General features: G+C 44.0%; 1 protein-coding gene across 1 annotated transcript; it reads left to right on the top strand.

Moving 5' to 3' along the window:
• The first annotated feature begins 2,145 nt into the window (after positions 1-2,145).
• LOC306931220 (uncharacterized protein) lies at positions 2,146-15,074 on the top strand. Its single transcript, XM_079512482.1, has 3 exons — positions 2,146-2,371; positions 9,812-10,489; positions 10,762-15,074. The coding sequence occupies exons 1-3, from the start codon at positions 2,272-2,274 to the stop codon at positions 11,820-11,822; spliced, it is 1,839 nt and encodes a 612-aa protein (XP_079368608.1). The 5' UTR covers positions 2,146-2,271; the 3' UTR covers positions 11,823-15,074.
• The last annotated feature ends 8,231 nt before the right edge of the window (positions 15,075-23,305 follow it).

Genomic DNA, 23,305 nt, shown 5'->3' on the forward strand with positions numbered 1-23,305 from the left:
ACTGAGAAACTATATTCTTTGTATGTCAGATTAATAATGGTGCGCACCTTAGAGTGAACAACGTTATTCTTTGTATGTCAGAATAATAATGGTGCACAGCTTGGAGTGAACGCAGGTCATTGGGGGGTGATTTTTGCTATTTTAAGCCACATTAACCCCCCGGAGTATTTACTTTTGCACATATTAAATTACAGGCGAAGAATATCCCCAATCATAGACCTAGATATAATGTGCTTACTTTATAGATGTCCTATGTACGCTGGGCTGGCGTTGCGATGAAAATAGCGTTTTTAGATCGGCTATTTTTTCCGTATAGTATGCTGGTGTCTAAAGCATTACTTCTGCACTCTTATAGTCATGGATTGTTGAATGTGATCATTCATCACATTCTCATCCCAACTCGTCAACTATACCTACTATCTCTTGGGTCGAATGGCCCAGGTGTCACTTTCCAACACTACGACATGGGATTTTTAGCTTATTTATGATCCTTGATGACTATGTCTATGCATTTGATGCATTACCTTGTTTTGTTCTTGCTTACTGTAAATCGCTCTGGATTAAGAGCATCTGCTAAATGCCTAAATTGTAAATTGATTTCTACAGTATAGAAGTATATTGGGACACTGCTGGCATAGATAGAGGTGCTAGAGTTGGAAAGTCACTCCCATGGGGCACTTGCCCGAAAGGCCGCGTTTGACGAGTTGGGATGAGAATTTGTTGGATAATAACGCTGAGTCATTCTTGTGAGTAACCCAGCAAAGCTTAACAGATATTGTATTTGCCTGATGGTGCTGAGTTCACTGAGTCTTGTTTTGTTTTAGAAAAACTTACTTACTTACTTACGCCTATCGCCCAACCTTGGGCATAGGCCACGAACAAGAGCTCTTCAGGCATCCCGGTCCTGGGCCATTCTCTCCAGCTGTCCCCATGTATGGCCAGATCTCTTCACATCTACATCTAGGTCACGCCGCCAGGTGTTTCTTGGTCTGCCCCTTTTCCTTCTCCCTTGTGGGTTCCAGAACAGGGCGTATCTTGTGATACTAGATGCAGGCTTCCGAAGGGTGTGGCCAATCCATCGCCAGCGTCTTTGTAGTATTTCTTCTTCCACAGGGTGTTGGCCTGATTGATGCCACAGTTCCAGGTTGCTGATTGTGTTAGGCCAGTGGATTCAGAGGATTCTTCTCAGGCAGGTGTTTATGAAAGTATGGATTTTCTTCATGGTGTTAACAGTTGTTCTCCACGTTTCTGCTCCATACAGCATAACAGGCTTTAGAAAAAGCCCTGAATGAATCCCTGGGGGACATTGATATCCGACCTCAACATATCATTTTAAACCTTTATTTTCCAAGTCTGCTGAACCGAGACTTGCTTTCACTCAGTTACACACATTCACACCTGGGGAATTGAAATATCCTTCTCAGATTCTTCGTCTGACTGACCTCATATCTAAAATAAACATTTTATTGACCGTTTCAACTTTTTTATTGACTCTGTTTTGGAATGTTTTAATTATGATTTATTATTAGATAATGGTCAGGAGGTGCACGCACATCCCATTAAAAGGGTGCTCAAAATAATAAACTGCAAAAGGAGGAAGTCTGCACACCAGCCGTTTTAAAAGCTCCCAAAATAACTTTATTTACCAGAGCGGAAAAACTACGTTTCGGCCTCTGTGGCCTTTGTCGGGTAGAAGCATAGTAAAAGAATAGTAGGCTAATTTACATCAGCAACAAACCAGTTTCTCAAAATGCAATACTTGACGTTGGCCACAAGATGTCTCACGTACTGCACCACGAAATCAAGCAGCTCTCATTCACGCTAGAAATCCCCCAAACCAGTTAATTTTGCTGCTAGCAAAACAAAAACAAAAGAACCAGACCAGTTTTAAGTGAGTGGTGCAACAGCGCCATTTGTTGGTACCCTAAACAGAATCCTAAACATATGGGGAGTGACACAGGGACACAGCCAGGGACGGACATTCCTTGGAGTGGCTGCACCACTCAAACCCCAAAAACTTTTAGACTGACACACACACACACACACACACACACACGCACACACAGGTTCAGTCTAATAAATCAGGCTAGGAGAGTAGATCAGCGTTCAGCATGTTTCTGCACGGACGAGAGAGAGAGAGGAACACTGACAGAACTACGAGTGCGGACGTCCATTCAGGGTACACGCGCACGTTGTTGTGTTTGTTTCAGTACAGTACTAAAGTAAATGCACTTTGGAGCCACTGTACCCCACTGACAGATACGATACAGAATGTGGACGTCTTTTCAGTCATCAGATGCAGAGGACGAGGTTGAGAGGAAACTCCAGTCTGTGAAGATGGAGACCAGAGAGACTGACCAGGACATGTTAGGTGCAGTGACCAACAGTGTTCCCATGTGATGTTGTCCGCTCATTAGAAGCGACTTGGGCTTGTCTTTCTGCGAAGTCGTATAAGTATTGGTATTTGCTAGCCCAAGATTTAGACTCGTAGAGGTTTTTTTTCGATTCTGAGATTCGTCACAATCGAAAAAAACCTACGAGAGTCTAAACCTTGGGCTAGGTATTTGCGATATTTCTTTCCTAAAGTGTAGCATGCTTATTTTGGCTTGCTTCCTAAGCCCACACGGTTGCTTAAACCAGGAATAGAACGCTACTCAAACATGTCAAGGACCCCTGATGTGGTTGTGGGCATTCCACAAACCACGTTCAACCCATATTCGGCTCCAACAAGGGGACGTTACATTTATTTCGCTCCTATGCCTGCACTAAAATGTGGAACGCCCAGTACCAACAGCAGTTAAGAATCCCTATACACTCCTTCAAAACCACTCTCAAAGAGCACTTACGGGCAGCTGCAATTCGTAATTGGCCCATGTAAAAAGGTTAAAATGCACCTCCCCCACCCCTTTATATACTGTATACTGTACAGTACACGTCCGTCCCATCACCCCTTTTTATTTTTATTTATTTAAACTTTTTTTACCTTTCGACCAGTAAGACGCTTGAGGGCGAGAAGCGGGTGAGGTCGTGTGCACGCATCCGCCTGGGTGACAGCAGACTGCTGGGCGAGCGCTGGCACTTTGGAATGGGGGGTCAGATCAACATATCTGAATGCGGGGTAAGATCTTAATTTTCGGGCCTGTTAAGAACTCTAGTTTTCGCCGGCTGCCGGTGTTCCAGTTTGTCTTCAGACCCTGTTAATGTCAGACCGCGTCAACTGTCGCCGTAGAGACGACAGATGTTGTGATGTGAAATAAATCTAATCATGACAGTCGAGATGGGAATGCTTTAGGTGGTTTATTGGTTGAGCCGTGCAAAGCTGTACAATATATATGATAATTCTAAGACCTATCGCAAGTGAGCTGCATTTCATTCTTCAGAAATCTATTTAACGGATCCCATTCAGACATCTTGACCAATCAAGTAGCTCACTATACTTGCTTCCTTTAATGTCTGTAAACAAGATGTGACTTCACTGTTTATTAAGGTTGTTGACCTTTAGCCATTGGGGTGGCTGGACATATGTCTGTTTTCATGTTTCAATTTGTCTTAATATAGCCTCACTAACAAAGTGCTTGGTCACTGACACCGGGCGCGGCTGCACTTTTAAATGGACGGGTATCAGTCAAAAGAGAGACATCGAAGAGGAAGGATGGAAATGCGTGATTCCTTCGGTCGCAATTTTATCCTCGTAGCAGATTTTGTATTGACCTGTACTTTTGTTGAACTGTACCCATTCTACAAACTGTCAATAACATTTTCAATCAATCAATCAATCAATCAATCAGTGTTCTTTGAAACACATGTATTTTGGTGCTTTCCGCCATTCCTTCACCGAGGCAAAACAACAGCTTTCACCATTGAAATTCTGCATTACAGAACGCACATGTTGTTACATTTTATGGGTTTATTTTGTCATAGTGCAAGTATTGTAGTGCAGGTGATTGCAACAATCACGGATTTTGTGAAAAATGAAAACGTGACTACAGAATATTCTAAACAATAAGATGGCTAAACGGGTGGAGTTAAGCTCGGCAGATAGTTTGAGGATCCAATGGAGTTAGGAGGTTTTTTGCCAAACCACTTTGTAATACTTTCCATTGGTTCAATATTTTTTTTAACCAACACACAGGCGTAAAAGATGTTCAATAGCATTGATTTATGAAAAAAAAAAAGTTAGGCGGTCCTCTGAAACAATGTGGTTTACTTAACAAGTACAACACAAATGCTCATGAATAGTAGACTAAAATTCTGCTCCCTACCAGTGACATCATCAAGCATTTTTTTAAATTTGTTAATATATATTTGTATTATTAACGTGAGAACAACAATAGAAACCTGTATCAACAATGACAATACCTGGGGGACATAGAACCTGCATGGGGAACATAGGGATGACCCCATCCAGGGTTGTTGCCCCGGCACTGTCAAACAATGGAATCACGTGACATTGATCCCCTTCCCCTATTCTCTCATAGCCCTACTAGGACATGACATATAGGCCTACAGGCAGAATATTAGTTTAAGGACTCGTTCTTTCTCTTTGATCTGTAATGACCAGGAACAGAATTGATGTCCATGAGACCATGTACTCTAATATAGGGTACGTATTTGTATAGTATGTCCGGCTAATTTCAAGGAATGCTTATTTGACCCAGGTTAATGGATACCAGACGTGTAGGGATGAGTTGGTATGAAATGGATGTAAGCCTCTCTGACTATTGTTGGATATAACACTTTTGTTAACCCACACAGGCCTGCAGTAATAAAGCAAGCTAAGAACACTGCCAACATCATGTGGCGTGTATGTGGCGTGTGACATGGTAGCGCTGTAGCGGCACCCATGTTGACGGGCAGAGAGTACATAGACAATCACAGAATAGGGGGAAGTTTCTGTTTTGTTGTTTTATCATCAATATGATCATGTGAATATTGACGTGATCATTAAATTGTATCTCACCACTGCAAATGAGGGAAACTATGTCTTTTGAGAATAAATAAAGGTTTGAATGAATTAATGACATAATGATGCTCTTTATACTAGATGACGTTGGATCACTGGGTCTATGTTTGTAAACATTAACTATACATGTAGCCTGCCAGGCGCTCCTCTGCTGCACACGGGCAGACAAAACTACTTTGCTATTCACTGAAACAAAGGCTATTTTGTGTTGTTGAAAGTCCATTCAACAGGGTGGGAAGCCTCCCAGGAGCCCACCTTCTCTGTATAATTCTCTTTTTTGGGCAGAAAATAAAATATGTCTCCGGCCAGACAATTTTTATTTAGGCCGCCCTCTACAGTTCAGGTCAATATAAATTACCCATTGACCAGATCTGTAGAGGGCTCTCCCAAAAAACATATTATACAGAGAAGGTGGGGTCCTAAGAGGCTTCCCACCCTGGATAAAGACGTTCAACAATACAAAACAGCCTTTGTTTCGGTGAGTAGCTGGGAAGGAATGGACCCTTTCTAAACCCCACCCCAAAAGCAATTGTCCAATGCCAAATTATAGTTTAATCTAGTCCTTCCACGCACCAGAAACGTACCTCCCAATCCAGGCAGAGTAGTTCCGGAGTAGTTCCAACGGATTGTGTGGCCCTGGTCTTTCCCGATTGATTGATTGAAATATTTATTAACAGTTTGCAGAATTACAGTACATTTCAAGCACAAACTCAATACAAAGGCTGTTAACTGTGAGTGGACGACCCAATTAAGCATTACACTTGTTTCCAATAGGGTCCACCATGTTCAATTCATCAAAAACATTTAGAGACGTACAAATAGACACTTCTATATAGACAAAGAACAGAACAGGAATTCATCATAATGGAGGTAAAAAGGGAAAAGAAACATATACAGTGAGGGAAAAAAAGGGGTGGGCGGTGGGGGGGATTCACGTTCAGCTCCGTTCATTTGTTTGTTTTCCTTGGAGGAGCTGCGTTGGGTCCCCAAGTCGGCCCCCGTGGCCGTACCTTGAGTTGGCTGTGTGGCCGTGACCGTCTCTTGTGTTGTCCTTGCGTTGGGTCCCCAAGTCGGCTCAGTGGCCATACCTTGAGTTGGCTGTCTGGCCGCGACCGTCTCTTGTGTTGTCCTTGCGTCCGTGTTTGAGGGATTCCGATTTTACAGGGGCCAGTTTCGAATTGCAGCCATCCGTAGGTGCCCTTTGAGAGCGGTTTTGAAGGAGTCAAGGGATTCGCATGTCTTAATGACTGTTGGTAGGGCGTTCCACATTTTGGTGGCATAGGAGCGAAAAGAATTTAGTCCCTTGTTTGTGCCGAATCTGGGTTGTACATGGTTCGTTGCACTCCCTCTGGTGTTGTGGGTGTGGACTTCGTTAACATTAAGGAAGTATCTAGACAGGTACATGGGTATCTTGGTGGTGTATCGAATCTTGTGGACCAGACCCATTGCAAGATGCTGTACTCTGTCGTCGACCCTAAGCCATTCCAGCCTGTCGAAGTGGGCAGGGGTGAGGTGGATTCGGGGGGCGAGGTCAAGTAGGAGCCTGACCAGTTTGTTTTGGGAAGTCGAGCCTAGTTTTAAGGGCCTTTGAGGTGCTGTGGTACCAGGAGGTGCATGCATAGTCAAAGAAACCTTGTACAAGGGCTCCTGTTAAGGTCTTCAAGGTGTTTTTGTTGACCAGTGAGGAGATCCTGTAGAGGAATCTTGTTCTTTGGTTGACCTTTTTGATTACGTTGGTGGCCATTTTATCACCGGAAAGATTAACCTCCAGGATGGAACCTAGGTAGGTAATTTCATCTTTACGTGTGACATTGTCACCCACTCTAACCAAGAAGCCATTTGCCTTGCTGAGATTACTATTAGAGCCAAAGAGAATGGATTCAGTTTTTCCCAGGTGTAAAGATAGTTTGTTATCAGCGAGCCAGGTGCAGATTCTACCGAGTTCAGAGCTGAGGGCCTTTTCAACCTGCAGTTTGTTCCTGTCCGAGACTAGCAGTGCCGAGTCATCTGCGAACGGGAACAAGTTGCAGTCACAAGCTGAAGTCATGTCGTTAACATATTAGGAACAGTAAAGGCCCTAGTATGCTTCCTTGTGGAACGCCACAGCTCACTGGGAGGGGGGGGGGACAGTGTTCCATTCACCTCCACCATCTGTTCTCTCCCCTCCAGGTAGGATTGCATCCAGCTCACTGATGTGCTATCGAAACCAATTGCTTTTAGCTTGTTAACCAGTATGGAGTGGTTCACGGTGTCAAAAGCCTTTTGGAGGTCCAGCATGACCATGCCGCAGTATTTGCCAGCATCCACCTCATGTTTGATGTGGTCGCTCAAATAGAGAAGACATGTGTCAGTGGAGTGGGACGTTCTGAAGCCAGATTGGAACTCGTACATTAATTTATTAGTGGCAAGATACTTTTCAACCTGTTCATAGACTATTTTTTCCCATCACTTTCGAGATGGAGCTTAGAATAGAAATAGGGCGGTAGTTGCCGGGGTCTAATTTACTCCCTTTCTTGTGCAAGGGGGTTACTTTGGCCAGTTTGAAATCTTGGGGGACCTGTCCCTGTTTGATGGAGAGGTTTACTATGTGGGTGATGATTGGAGCTATAGAGATGGCTGAGTCTCTGAGAAATTTGGAGGGAATATTGTCATGGCCAGTGGCCTTGTGGGGTTGGAGGGCACTCAGTTTCTTAATTACCTCATCAGTTGTTACCATAACTAGTTTAAAATCGTCATTACAAACACCTAGGTTTCTGTAGAAGGTTTTAATGTGCTCTACACCAAAGAGCCCAGAGTGGGAGGGCAGTTTGTTAACCAGTGTTGTTGCTATGTTTGTAAAGAAGATATTCAAGTGGTTGGCCACATCAAGCTTGTCAGTGATGAGAGTGTCGTCCGATTTGATGTTTATGTTTGAAAACCTGCTTTTTAGTTTCTGACCGCAGCCTAGTTGATGGTTTAGTAGCTTCCAGAGCTCACGAGGATTGTTTTTGTTTTCCTGTGCTTTATCATTGATTGATGACTACTTTTAGCTGATTTGGTCATGGCAGTTACACCGTTTCTTAGCTTGGTTCGTTGGGTTTTTAGGTTGTCCAACTGAGCTTGGAGATCACTGTCGAAGCGCTTGGCAAGCTTTGACTTGCATTTTAGAAATTCAGAGCATTTTTTGTCTCTGGCTTTCATTGTAGTCAGTATGTCCGAATTCATCCATGGTTCCGAGCGGGTTTTGACCCTGATGGTTCTCAAAGGAGCCATGTAGTTCAGTACTGATGTAAATTTGGTTTTGAAGCCAAGCCAAGCTTCTTCGACAAGTGTGCTTTTAAGCTCATCGGACCAATCCAGACTCTCCAATTCTTGGTTAAAGACCTCACTAGAGTAGGTTTTGATGTCCCTTGATATGACTGTTTTGTGGCAGCCGGTCTTAAGTTTTTGTTTTTTGCGGGTACAGAATATCATAAAATGATCGCTAAGCCCGCATACAATGACACCTTTCATGGAGATTCTGGATTTGTCCGAGGTCAAAATGAGATCAATGACAGTTTGAGTAGAAACACACACTCTAGTGGGTTGGATAATTAGCTGGCTGACACTATGCAGATCACAAAACCTACTAAATTATTTGAAAACAGGCGCCTCTTTACATTGTACGTCCGTATTCAGATCTCCCATCAGGATTTTCTCTGCACCCTCCTCCTCAGCTAAGCATCCCTCAAGAATATCATAAAAGCCTTGCTGGTCAGGAGGTCTGTAGACTGTGCCAACTAGTACTGATTTCGCTTTTTTGAAAAAAAAATTCAACCCACACAGTTTCAATTTCAACATGCTGCAAGTCAGTACGGGTAATGAATTCAGTATCTTTGTGGATATACATGCATATCCGATAGGACTGATCGAGGGTAGTTACTGGGACGTAAGTCGGGACTTGATCAACCCCGGCTGGGTCGCCTGAGTGAGGGGTATGATGTTCGACAGACCCGAAACCCAGATGACCTTGGGATACATCACTGAGGATACGTCCCAGGTGCATCCATGTTTTTTAGTTCTAGTTATTCTATTTATAAGTATTTATTTAAAGAGCTTTTAAGCGTCGTACAAATCCAACTCAAGTTGTGACAAATCAACAAACACAATATTTTGGAACAAACAAATAATAATAAGAAAAACAACCTGTAACCTGCCGTTTGTTTCTTCTTTCTAATTATTTGTTTGTGTGTGTGTGTGTGTGTGTGTGTGTGTGTGTGTGTGTGTGTGTGTGTGTGTGTGTTTAACACATTAAACAGTGTGTGTGTGTGTGTGTGTGTGTGTGTGTGTGTGTGTGTGTGTGTGTGTGTGTGTGTGTGTGTGACTTTTTTTGTAAAATTGTTGTGCCTCGTTGTAGAGCTACATTATGGCAAAACTTATAATCACTATAATGGGTCCATATTGAGATCAGTTATTTAAATTAAAACGTGTATTTATTGTGCATTTTGCACATAGCCAAAATGCATTCATAATATTAGGCCTTTCAGTTCATTTTAGGGAGAGAGCGACGCACACACACACACACACACACACACAAACAAGACTATCAACCAAAGATAGAAACACGTACAGTTGATGCTGACATTTGTGCTGTTTGTCTTTGAAGTGAAATGTGCATACAGGTACTACCATCATTGACCTAATAATGTTACAGGCACATTTGGATTAACAATAATGGTATTTTGTGCAACCTTGATGACAATTGACAATAACAAAACAGACCATTTGGGATTCAAACCATTTATTGGAGGACAGAGTGCGAAGGAGGCCATGTGGTAGAAATTAAGGTATTGGAATTATGATGTTCTCCCTCCTCTCTCCTCATTCTAGATCTCCCACTCCTTCCTGTGTTTAAAGATGAGGTTTCCCCTGAACAGCAGGAGAGCAGCCTGTGTCTGGTCCAGGTGAAACTAGAACCTCTGCAGATTAAAGAGGAACAGCAGGAGAGCAGCCCCAGTCTGGTCCAGGTGAAACTAGAACCTCTGCAGATTAAAGAGGAACAGCAGGAGAGCAGTCCCAGTCTGGTCCAGGTGAAACTAGAACCTCCACAGTTTAAAGAGGAACAGGTGGAGGAGCTACTGGTAAGACCTGATGGGTCAACGTTGACAGTGCAAAGTGAAGATGATGACAACAAAGAGACAGCGCCTCTAGCCAGCACCTCAACTGATCACATGAAATCACAAGCTGATGTCGAGGACTGTGGAGCATCACAGCCAACTAGAGATGACCAGCTCCTCTCTACACACGGTTCTGACACTGACACTGAAGACAGTGTTGAGTGGACTTCACCCTGTCCTGAATCTGACATTGACGACAGTGACTGGGAGGAGACCGGGGAAGGTCATTCAGCTTTAAACAAACTGAAGTCACACAAGACACCAAATGTGGAAGGACGACAATTATCTTTGAGCAACAAGCTGTCCCAGAACCTGAAATCATCAAAACAAACTCCATCCATTAGGAGTCACACAGGGAGTTATCTGAAACGACACATGAAGACTGATAGAGGTATGTATATATATATATATATATATATATATATATATATATATATATAGTAGTCATTCAATAAATATATAGCGACATATACTGAACAGTACCGTATATGTGCGTGCGTGTGGGGGGGGATTGAGTTGGACCAGAACATAAAACAAATGTGAGGATGGAGTTACATTCCAGCATTGCATTCCTGTCTGGAACTGTACATCAATGTCTGACTGTCTCTCTCTCTCTCTCTCTCTCTCTCTCTCTCTCTCTCTCTCTCTCTCTCTCTCTCACAGGAGTGAGGTCCCAGATTCGGGTCTTCTCCTGTTCTGAATGTCCATATGCCTTCACGTCTCAGGTCTTACTCCATAAACACATCAAGAAGAGCCACAACGACCTCTACCGCCGAATGCTGAAGGATGGACAGATCACCTCAGCAGCCTGCCAGCCAATCACCAGCTCTGTAACCAGCCAGAAACAAGTAGACACAGACAAACCAGAATCTTACAGTCATCAAACATTACCTCAACCAGGACAAGTAAAACCACATCAGCCGACTTGCACAAGAAAGAAAACTCACACATGTAAACACTGTGGCAAGCCTTTCCGTTCATTAAGTGTCCTGGAGAGACACATGCGTGTCCACACTGGAGAAAAACCATTCCAATGTAATACATGTAACAAGAGTTTCAGTGAGTCAGGTGCTCTGAAGAGACACATGCATGTCCACACTGGAGAAAAACCTTTCCACTGTAATACATGTAACATGAGTTTCATTGAGTCAGGTGCTCTGAAGAGACACATTCTTATACACACTGGAGAAAAACCCTTCCACTGTAATACATGTAACATGAGTTTCAGTCGGTCAGGTGCTCTGAAGAGACACATGCTTATACACACTGGAGAAAAACCCTTCCACTGTAATACATGTAACATGAGTTTCAGTGAGTCAGCTGGTCTGAAGAGACACATGCTTATCCACACTGGAGAAAAACCCTTCCACTGTCAACAGTGTGGCAAGAGTTTCCGTTATTCAATTTCTTTGAAGGTACACTTATGTACCCACACTAGCGAAGAACCTGTCCAACGTTATCAATGTAATATATGTGACAAGAGTTACCATCAGTCATGTACCCTGAAGACGCACATGCGTACCCACACTGGAGAAAAACCTTTCCAATGTAATACATGTTACAAGAGTTTCAATGAGTTAGGTAGCCTGAAGAAACACATGCGTACCCACACTGGAGAAAAACCTTTCCACTGTAATACATGTGGCAAGAATTTCAGTGATACAGGTTGCCTGAGGACACACATGCGTCTTCACGCTGGAGACATAAAGATAGTAAAACCTTGACACTGCAATACATGTAACAAGATGTTCAGTAGGTCATGTAGCCTCAAGAGACACATGCGTACTCACACTGAAGATAGAAAAACCTTTTCACTGTAATACATGTGACAAGAGTTTCAATGAGTTAGGTAGCCTGAAGAAACACATGCGTACCCACCCTGGAGAAAAACCTTTCCACTGTAATACATGTGACAAGAGTTTCAGTTATCCATATAACCTGAATGCACACATGCGTACCCACACTGGAGAAAAACCTTTCCAATGTAATTCATGTAACAAGAGTTTCAGTGAGTCAGGGAGCCTGAAAAAACACATGCGTACCCACACTGGAAAAAAACCTTTCCACTGTAATACATGTGACAAGAGTTTCAGTTATCCATATAACCTGAATGCACACATGCGTACCCACACTGGAGAAAAACCTTTCCAATGTAATTCATGTAACAAGAGTTTCAGTGAGTCATGGAGCCTGAACAAACACATGCGTACCCACACTGGAGAAAAACCATGTGACAAGAGTTACAGTGTGTCAAGTAGCCTAAAGAATCACCAGCGTACTCACACCAAGGGAAAATCATCATCACTGTAAACAGTGTGAGAATTGACCAGCTGTATGTGGGTGCGGAAGGTGTTTATGTACGCAACATATGGATATTAGTACTACTTAACACTTTAAAGGAATATAAATACTGGACAACTCACCCCGTGCTTGCCCGTTTTTATCCCGGAAATGTCCCCAGTGAGGGGTGGGAGCGGCTAGGGCAAGGTGAGAGCCCTGTATGCAGATTCAACACATTGCCTTATGTACTACAGCAAACAACCTTTACAATAGTTGCCTTAGGTTCAAGATTCATAACTTGTAATATTGCTTTTGGCTGTTTGTATTCTTTTTGTAAAAATATAAAAATATAATCTTATGGTCACTGTAGTAGCCTTTTCATAAATAGGCTTTCTGCTGTCGTGAAAGTTTATTCGAGAAATTCAGAAGTTTCAACACCAAAGTAGTTGTTGTGAATTAGCGAACTGGACATTTTGGACCGAATGTTTCCTTCATCCTCGTGTTGCGCTTCTGTTTTCGCCGAAGTTTTTATTTTTGTTGTTTCTCATAAGCGCACGTCCATTGTCCTTCAAGTTCCACAGCCGTCTGCTGTGCAGCCTCTCCCACCCCTCACTGGGGAAGACGGGGTGAGTTACCATTTAAAGAGCCTGCTAACAGGTAATGCCCTGTTTTGGGCATTTCTTGCTGGGAGAAGGTTTTTCTTGGCGGGGCAAAACACCACCTGATGACACACACAGATGAGTTTCAGTGATGTGACGTCATCTGATGGCAGAAGACTGGTGTAGTTGGGAATTATGCCAAGGTACACCAGTCTTCTGATGCTATACCTTAGAGTGCATTTCCATCATTTCCACAGCCCTTGAAGAAAAACTACAGCTTATTTTTCATGACTTTGAAACCATTTATTTTTAGCGGTGCCAACTGCTCCTATTTGTGACTTGGTGTATGTCTGTCTTGATGTCTGTCTGAGGACGGACAGCAAAACCGCTGGGTGACAAAGTGGCAGTGTTGAGTAGCGTGGCGGGTTGTGTATGTATTGGATTAAAATGGGTGAGGTTTAAAAAAGGCAAAAGCATGCCCTTAAAACTGCTTAAATATTCTGAGATTTGTATGTGCACACACATACACACACTGCACCGTTTTTTTTTTAGTGTTGCAAACCACTCCAACAACTGGCTTTGTACCCGTGTTCGTACCAAAAAAATTAGCATGGTTACTATGGTCACTGACATTACATCAGACCACAGCTGATCAGGCTATATAAGACCTTGCACCACTCGGTTCACACGGGTGTGATTTTTTTTAAAACATCCTAATTTGGCTGGGTGAATTATAACATTATTCTGTGGTCTGACAAACTTTAGTTTGAGTATGAACTTATGCTGATACTAGGCTTACTTCCTCCTACAGGGTCTTTAAAGAAACTGCTTGGGTCTATAGTGCGATTTGACAGTGACGTGACGGCACCACTGCTGTATAGGTTTGCTTCCTGCTTGGCCGGGCGCCCCAACGGACATAATTGTCAGTTTAGGTGGTTGGGAAGCAGCGCTGGTGACTGAGTCCCAGGATAGACCCGTCTGATTGGCTGCCGGGCAGGCATAGTTTTACTGAGGTTAGGTTTAGGTACTCCGGACCACAGGAAATCCACTGAACGTTCAAATGTTGTGGCCAAAAGGGCAGGGGCTGACGCGGCGATCCTTGATGGAGTTCCATGGGGTCCCAAGCTAAATGATAGTTTTAGTTTTAGAACCTAATGGACCCTATGGGTCTGTAACTCCAGACATGAACCTTAAGGTCCTTTTGGTTCCAGTTGTACACTCAGAGTTAAATTAACATTGATTTTACAATATAAATTGAGGTCCCCACGATATAAAGGCCACAGAAAATGATGAGTCATTTCTTGTTTTTGTTTTTTTTGCTTCAGTACACCTTTCCACGTGTTCTTATTCCAAGTCCCCCCTTTACGTACATGACCAGAATATTTTTACTCGGGCAAAAGAAAAGCAAAAGAGAAGTGTATATGATGCCAATAATTATGGTTGTCCCTGCCAATCACGTGATCGGAAATCGGGGCTGAACACGTCATTTTCAAATGATAGGAATCTGATCAGGAGCAAAAGAATGTGATCGGGACATCCCTAGTATCAATACCAGTAAGATGCCCTAAAGGGTGAGGTCGCGCTGAAACAACAGGTCTGGGAATGCCTATTGTATATGGATTTTTTTTTATTTTAATTTACATTTTCAAGCCAGTTAGGGGGTAAAATGTGTGCTAATTTGTAAGGCCAGGCGGGGCCTCGGGCCGGTCCAGTTAGGGCCGGGCTTTAATTTTCAGGCCTGTTGAGAACCCTAGTTTATGCTGGCAGCAGGGTGCGGCTGCGCTAATGTCTTTGGGGCGGTCCATCCAACTGATTGTTTTACCTCATTTTACAGGCCTTAGTCTCATATGTTGTATGTAAGCATAGTTTGTTTTGCCATATTGAGCTGAAAATGTGTTATAATGTTACCCTATTTGTACACACAATTTACAAATAGTCCATTTGACCATGACATCATGACACAGTACAATATTTGTTTACAGCCCATATTGTCAATATATTGTATGTTAGTCACATTTGTTGCAATTTATTTTACATATTTAGTAAGATGCATGTATGTTGTATTTTTCAGACACCAGCCTAAATAAATCCCTGCAACTGGTACCGCAGTCTGGTTTCTTCTGTGTCCTTTAACCAGGAAACAGCTCCATAACTTGCGCCACTCTAAAAGCACATTCCCTGGAGACCCTGTCGTCCTTTTCAGAGCATTTTCTATTCTTGCATATACATTTGCCATACAATACAATACAATAAAGGCCTTGTTTTGGAACAATAAGTCTACTTTATGTAAATGGTATGTTGTTATTATTATTTGTTATTGTATTGTGCCGAATATAAGACGACTCTGATTATACGACGACCCCCATTTTTCAAGACTCATTTGTGGAAAAATAATATTGAATGTCAAATAGTCTAGTCCCCCGATTATATACAACCCTGTTTTTTAGGATATTGCCATTGGAAAAATATCTTGTATTCAGGACCATAGGGATATACTGTATGTGTGTGTACCACCATATGAGACTAAGCCTAGTCCTGAGTACCGTTATGTGAACGATTATGGCTATCAGAGACGCTGCTGAGTGACATTCTTGCTGTATCATGATTCCAAGACGTGTGTGTGTGTGTGTGTGTGTGTGTGTGTGTGTGTGTGTGTGTGTGTGTGTGTGTGTGTGTGTGTGTGTGTGTGTGTGTGTGTGTGTGTGTGTGTGTGTGTGTGTGTGGTGTCACACGGAGGCTCAAGCTTAGCGGCCCCCAAAAAGTGCAAAGTTAATAACAGTTATTACCTTCGAACTTTTTGCCAGTAATGGGCTTATCATGACAATAAAATAACTCCAAATGTCCTAAACCAGTGGTTTTCACCTGATTGTGAATGAGGGACCGCCACCCTGACTTACAATCAACCTGGGGACCACTGTTGTGTTGGGTGGGGTCCTGGGGATATGGGCTAAGATTAGTGCTCTTGTATCACTTGCTATCCGTGTATACAACATCCCACTGTGTCTCAACTCTCAACCAATGGTCCATTGACTATATCATTTCCTAATAATAATGACTCATCCAGACATTCCGGTGAACTTCCCCCTCTGAGATTTTAACCTTTTTCTGTTGAATTTCTTGACCTCCCACGTGTGTGTGTGTGTGTGTGTGTGTGTGTGTGTGTGTGTGTGTGTGTGTGTGTGTGTGTGTGTGTGTGTGTGTGTGTGTGTGTGTGTGTGTGTGTGTGTGTGTGTGTGTGTGTGTGTGTGTGTGTGTGTGTGTGTGGCAGAGTGACTCACACTAATATTTGCCTATGGCTCAGGGGAGATATTAGACTTATAAGACTATCGTTCTTGGTGTGGAGTGACGGGTCTCAACATTTTACATCATGATGTATATTTTGATAGCTTATGCCTCTCAAACTATGTCATAATTGTACACATAACACTTTGGCTTATAGGAGGTCACATTGAGTCCCAATGAGCAACAGCTGTGAGCCCATCCTGCCTATAGGGACACTTTAAGATAGCAGTTTGTAGACGCAGTGACTTTTACCACCCAAAGAATGTTTGCAACAGAAGGACCCCTGCTGTGGTGACTGATTGCTGACCCTGTGGGTCAACACGCACACACACACACACACAGGAACAAGGCGACACCCACATGTTAAGAATGTATAAGACTGCATGCAGGGAATCAGTAGAAAAAAGAGTGAGTGAGATACAGAGAGAGAGAGAGACAAGGGGGGACTAGGCATTCTGCCTAGGACGAAGGCCTCAATATGCTGTAACGATGATATCTGTAACCTGTCTGTAACTGATTGCTGACCAATAAATGGAACGAAGGATTATGTGCCTGCTTGGATCTCCATATTCATTCCAACAGCAACTTAGTAAAATCTCCACAGAACCCTGAAGAAAAGACACATCACAATGGCGCCAGACGTTGGAGGATGGTTGGTGAGGAAAAGTCTGGGGATTTTCTGCGCCACGCGAGACGGACCTGCGTATCTGTGGATTTTTTGTTGCTTTTGACGTGACTTTGGATGGGACCTGGGACTGAAGTTGGGATGATGGAATAGGTTTGTGATTCTTGTGTTGAGCGTACGTGTTAGGGCCATAGTGTACATCTGGACGCTGTGTTAGGCAGGTTATTGGTTAGGTTAGTGATTAGGTTCTTGGAGTCTGCTTCTGTTAGGGAGTTGACAGGGTTTAAGAGTTAAATGGTAGTGTAGCTTATATGGTATGATTGTGCGTGTGTGTGCTAGAGCATCTTTGTGAGTTAGGGTTGAATGCCGCATGCTGGGGAAGCCTTTCTTTGTCTTTGCGACAGAGCGGGGGAGGGTTTTATGCTTTAGGCTTGGGTGTTATTATTTGGGTTGGCCTATAGTATTGTTTTTTCTTTTAGGTATTTCTGAAGCATGTGGAACATGTTTCTGAGGGGGGAGTAATATAGATATTAAAATGGGGATTTAATTCAGGTTAAATTGGCTTTAATTTGGGGGTCCAAGCTAAATTTAGGAGGTAATTGAGAATACATTTCTCATTGTAAATTATCACATTTAGGATATTTCATTTATCCTTTGTAAAATTAGATAGGTTAATTTGGATGGTTAAGCATACAGGTTTTTTATTTTAGTCAAAAATATATAGCCTGCAGGGGTAATTTGATTCTGGGACAAAACAGTTGCTTAGATGTGAATGAGGGAGCGATTGAGTGCATTTGAGCCCTGTGTGGAGTGCATGCAGGGGGGTCAATCTCTTCCCTCAGTCAGTGATTTGACTTGCTAGTCTAAAAAAAAATATAGAGGCATTTCTATATTTCTTTGTCACTGTCAGTAGTTTTCTCATTTCTTTATTTTACACTTTCCTGTGTGAATGGTGAGAGAGAAAGTATTGCATGTTTTCCTTGGAGTAAGTTTATTGACTACTCATTCTGTGGGGACAGTATGCAAATGAGTATGCATGTCGGTGACCGAGTGAGAGGTGACACAGCATGAGTGTGTCACAGTGTGACTGTAAGTTTAGTGTCTAGTAGATTATTTACTATTTAGTAGATATGATGGACGCAGGAATAATCCCAGTGGACATTGTCCAAGAGAAATATTCAGTTTTATGCAAGGATATTTTGAAGATTTCAAAGAAATTTAACCAGCGTTGGCCAGACATTGACAAACCCTGGCCTCTGGTGGGTACTTTTGATGTAGAAGTCATTAACACCATAAGGGTTCTGGTGCATGGATACAGAGCAGATCAGAAAACGAAGGAGCGAAAACTCAAACGCAAGACTGAATTATCAGTATTAGCTATGTTTTGTACAGAAGGCCCCAATGTCAGTGAGTCAGTACTACCGGCCCAGAAGCAGCAGTGCATTAACATTGTGGACCACAGCAACGTGCCCTCAGCAAAGGCTGAGGTGAAAGTTCATGACAGCGGAGACATGAGGACATCTAAGCAACGGCCAGATGACAGCGACACTCAAAGCTCTGTTAAGAGGGAGCTGGAACGGGTACGTTGCCTGACTTGACCAGTGAATTAAGGACACAAAGACAGTCTATGCGTGCCATAGAAACATGGTTGAGTGAAATTCTGTTGAAAGAGGCACATTTGATCCTCGATTTGGGTGATCTCAGTGACAAGGCTGCACACAGCCACAGTTTACATGGAGGTGATGACATCTACAGAAGGACAGCAAGCCCCAATCCGGCCATGAGCGGCAGCCACCTGTCACAGGAGGAAGTGAGGGGGGACGCTGTCATGATGCTGAACTCTCTTGGCGATAGTCTCACTGTTCTTCATGGGCAGATTTCTGAGGCGGAGAAGAGTTTTCGGGAGAATATTGAGGATTCAGCCGCTACTACGTACCTGGCGGAGCGTTTGGCTGGATTGGCTGCTCAAGAAAAAGACTTGGTTCGATTGTACAATGACCATTCTGATGCGTTGAAAGAGCTGGAGAGCAAACACTGCCATGACAGAGCTGCTGGACGCACGGAGAAACGTGTGTTACCGAGTCACGACAGGCAGAGTGGGAGTAAGAGGAAGTACGTCAACAAAAGTGATGAGGATTTTGAACAGGACAGCAGTGATTGTGAGAGCCATTCCGGCACTCGCACACGTTCGAGCCGGAGACGTGTGAAAGACTCCAGGGGGGCCTTGAACAAATGCCCATGCAGATCAAAGAGGCCCACACCTGACATTGATGATAACTGCCCCAGGATGCTCCCGGTGCTGGGGAAGGGCAGACATATGGAATACAAGCCATGGGCGTCCGTCGACATGACTGACATTGTATGTCAACTTCCCCCTTTGCGAGATGGTGCGCAACGCTGGATATTGAAGTTTGAGGACCTTTTGACTGGGACAGAGCTAACTGTGGGTGACTTAAAACAACTTCTGGCAAATCTGATTGACATAGACGGCCTGGATGACATTCTTGACCGTGCGGGACTCAGACTGTACGCAGGTACGACGTACTATTAGCTATGTTTTGTACAGAAGGCCCCAATGTCAGTGAGTCAGTACTACCGGCCCAGAAGCAGCAGTGCATTAACATTGTGGACCACAGCAACGTGCCCTCAGCAAAGGCTGAGGTGAAAGTTCATGACAGCGGAGACATGAGGACATCTAAGCAACGGCCAGATGACAGCGACACTCAAAGCTCTGTTAAGAGGGAGCTGGAACGGGTACGTTGCCTGACTTGACCAGTGAATTAAGGACACAAAGACAGTCTATGCGTGCCATAGAAACATGGTTGAGTGAAATTCTGTTGAAAGAGGCACATTTGATCCTCGATTTGGGTGATCTCAGTGACAAGGCTGCACACAGCCACAGTTTACATGGAGGTGATGACATCTACAGAAGGACAGCAAGCCCCAATCCGGCCATGAGCGGCAGCCACCTGTCACAGGAGGAAGTGAGGGGGGACGCTGTCATGATGCTGAACTCTCTTGGCGATAGTCTCACTGTTCTTCATGGGCAGATTTCTGAGGCGGAGAAGAGTTTTCGGGAGAATATTGAGGATTCAGCCGCTACTACGTACCTGGCGGAGCGTTTGGCTGGATTGGCTGCTCAAGAAAAAGACTTGGTTCGATTGTACAATGACCATTCTGATGCGTTGAAAGAGCTGGAGAGCAAACACTGCCATGACAGAGCTGCTGGACGCACGGAGAAACGTGTGTTACCGAGTCACGACAGGCAGAGTGGGAGTAAGAGGAAGTACGTCAACAAAAGTGATGAGGATTTTGAACAGGACAGCAGTGATTGTGAGAGCCATTCCGGCACTCGCACACGTTCGAGCCGGAGACGTGTGAAAGACTCCAGGGGGGCCTTGAACAAATGCCCATGCAGATCAAAGAGGCCCACACCTGACATTGATGATAACTGCCCCAGGATGCTCCCGGTGCTGGGGAAGGGCAGACATATGGAATACAAGCCATGGGCGTCCGTCGACATGACTGACATTGTATGTCAACTTCCCCCTTTGCGAGATGGTGCGCAACGCTGGATATTGAAGTTTGAGGACCTTTTGACTGGGACAGAGCTAACTGTGGGTGACTTAAAACAACTTCTGGCAAATCTGATTGACATAGACGGCCTGGATGACATTCTTGACCGTGCGGGACTCAGACTGTACGCAGGTACGACGGCTGGAGACGCAGACCTTTTCTTGAGTCACAGAGGAGCACTATGGCGTGCGCTGAGAGACTTATACCCCACTGAAGTGCATCCGGATACGATTACGATATCTCCGCTGGGGGTCTCCGAACCACCACGTAAATATGTCGCCCGCGTGTGCCAGGAATGGATGGATGCCACAGGAAAGGACCCTGAGCGTAATGATTTTCAACGGTCTATTGTCTACTCAAAAATTTAACAAGGTCTTCCTGAGAAAGTCAGGGCCAATCTGCAGACAGTGGTTGGCCTGGCGAAATTGCCCCTTGCTCTGTACGTGGATCACATTGTACACTGCGTTGGACTTGCTCGCAAGGAGGCAGATGAGCAGGAACAAAGTCACACAGAAATGGTTCGACTGCTGACCAAGACCCAGTTGGAGGGCGCACAACAGATCATACAAGCGGCTGTCGTGACAGCTGGGGTTGAGCCCCAGGCGGCTCCTGACCTACCCAGTGCACCCAGGGTTGACAAGACTCAGCCCGAACAGTTTCGTCCACATAATCCCAAGCCGAGTGGACCACGTTATTACACAGGCTGTTATAGATGTGGCGATGTGACGCACTTGCAGCGTTTTTGCACGGCTGTTTTGCCGAACCGTCCGCTGCCACAACAGTGGGAACCTCCACAACCACTTCTGCCATGGAGAGTACGAGAGACGCAGTGGGAGAGGCCGCAGTGGGAGAACCCGCCACAGCAGAGATGGCAACAATGGGGATGTCAGCCACCTGTGCGACCCTATCAGTGTGCTGCACCATGGGGAGTACAGCCACAGACACGTCACAGCCCGGAAAGCTGGAGGATGAGAGGTGTTTGCCATAAATGTGGGATATATGGTCATTTTTCTGGACAGTGTAATCAGAAATCACATTGGGAAACTTTGAGGGAAGTCAAGTTGACCGGACCTCATGGATGAGAAGGACAGCTAAAGGAGAAGTGCCATGCTCTTCTTTTGACAGTTGACTTGACACGCCCCTCTCTATTGAAATGTGTGTGTGAGATTGTCCTACTGTGTGAAGTGAGTGTGTTATGTTTGAAGGGTTGGAAAGTAATACTACTAAAACAGTGGTAGTATTTTGGATCAACTCTGTGTGAGAGTGTGTACAGGCAAGGGAACTTCTCATTGAAAAAGGCATAGCAATAATCTTTTTTATTTTGGTGGTGGATTTATGGCTTGGTACACCTGTCACAGGTGTCAGAAGAAACGTACAGCAATGTTTGCCAGGCCATATGAAGCTTGAGTTTGGGGTAGACACCAGCCAGGGGTTTCAATGAGAAGGTCACACAAGCCTGAGTGTTTGTGGTGTGAATGAAATCACGAGAATTGATTGAGAATAATGTATGTGTGAGTGAATGAATGATTGAATGTACTTCATACTAGACTTACTTCAAAAAGGTTCTAGCTATGTCCGGTGAAATATTGCTAGTAGAAGCCATTCTAAGAGTGATAGTTAAATGAGCAAATACATACAGAGCTGAATACGAATACTGGAGAGTCAATCTTTATATGCTCTGACGGAATGTGTGTTAGGGAGAGGGGGAGAGAGCTATTTCCTCCTCACCCTGAATAAATACCTTGTTTAGTTTCAGATAACAGGGAGAGGGCTTTAGGGACCTCCTGTGGACCTCCTGTCCTGTCTTTATCTCCTACCTCTGTTTGACCCGCTGTGAGCTGTTTATTGGGGGTGCTATTTAGAGAAACAGATGGGACAGTGTTTGACCCATATCTCCAGGAGTGGAAGTTTTAACCGGGGGATCTAGACCCACGGTTGAACCTTTCAGGGTTAAAGCAAGCCAGCCCCTCAGCTCAAATCACCTGTCCATCAATACGTTTGGTGACTTGACATCAGTGAATTTAGTTAGTTCAGCGACACTATTTATGGCTCTCATTTGCGATGGGAGCTCCTGAATTAGCTTCTACCGTCGGAAATCAACAGCAGGTGACTTTCACAGACCTGTGTTCGCTACAGGAGGTGTCGGATTGAGCGCTATTCTGCGGCTACGGCCCACGGGCCCACGCCAACTGGTTCTCCACCGGGATGGAGGGGAGCATGGTTCTCCTTCTGCACTAGGAGGAAAGGAGCGTTTCGATGCTTTTGCTGTCATGATTGACATGGCTAAGCAATAAGCTGTCCACTAAGAGCCTTGTGATTGCTCAAGGAGAATCTACAGTCCACTCGAGCCTTGTGATGCTCAAAATGAGTTCTACTGAGTTCTACTGTCGACTGCAGCTGTAGTTCACGTGTGCTGAAGCATATGGGGACAACGGTCTGCTTCAAACCTACAGATCTGAGAGCTATGTGCGAGCTCTGAGAATCAAGAAGGATGTTCCAAGCGTTTTTATTCTGTAGGCGAAAAAAGAATTGTGGGAACCATTTCCCTAGCGCGTTGAACGTCTGAACAATTTGCGTCATGGAAGGAAAAAATCGCGGTTCATCTGAATTGTGATTAATGTTGGAAAATATTGTATTCTGTGCTGACAGGTCAAAGTAGATATAACAAGGTACTGAAATAGTACTGTTTTAGGGATGTTTGTTTTTATGATTAACCATTTTGTCATGCTATGAGTGTTAACTTTTCATTTACAGGTATTTGTATTCAATCAATATAGGAATTTGATTTAGTCTAAACAGGATGTAATCAATATAGGAATTTGATTTAGTCTAAATAGGATTTCAG

Source organism: Electrona antarctica (assembly GCF_951216825.1).
Source record: "Electrona antarctica genome assembly, chromosome: 10".
NCBI classification, from domain to species: Eukaryota; Metazoa; Chordata; class Actinopteri; order Myctophiformes; family Myctophidae; genus Electrona; species Electrona antarctica.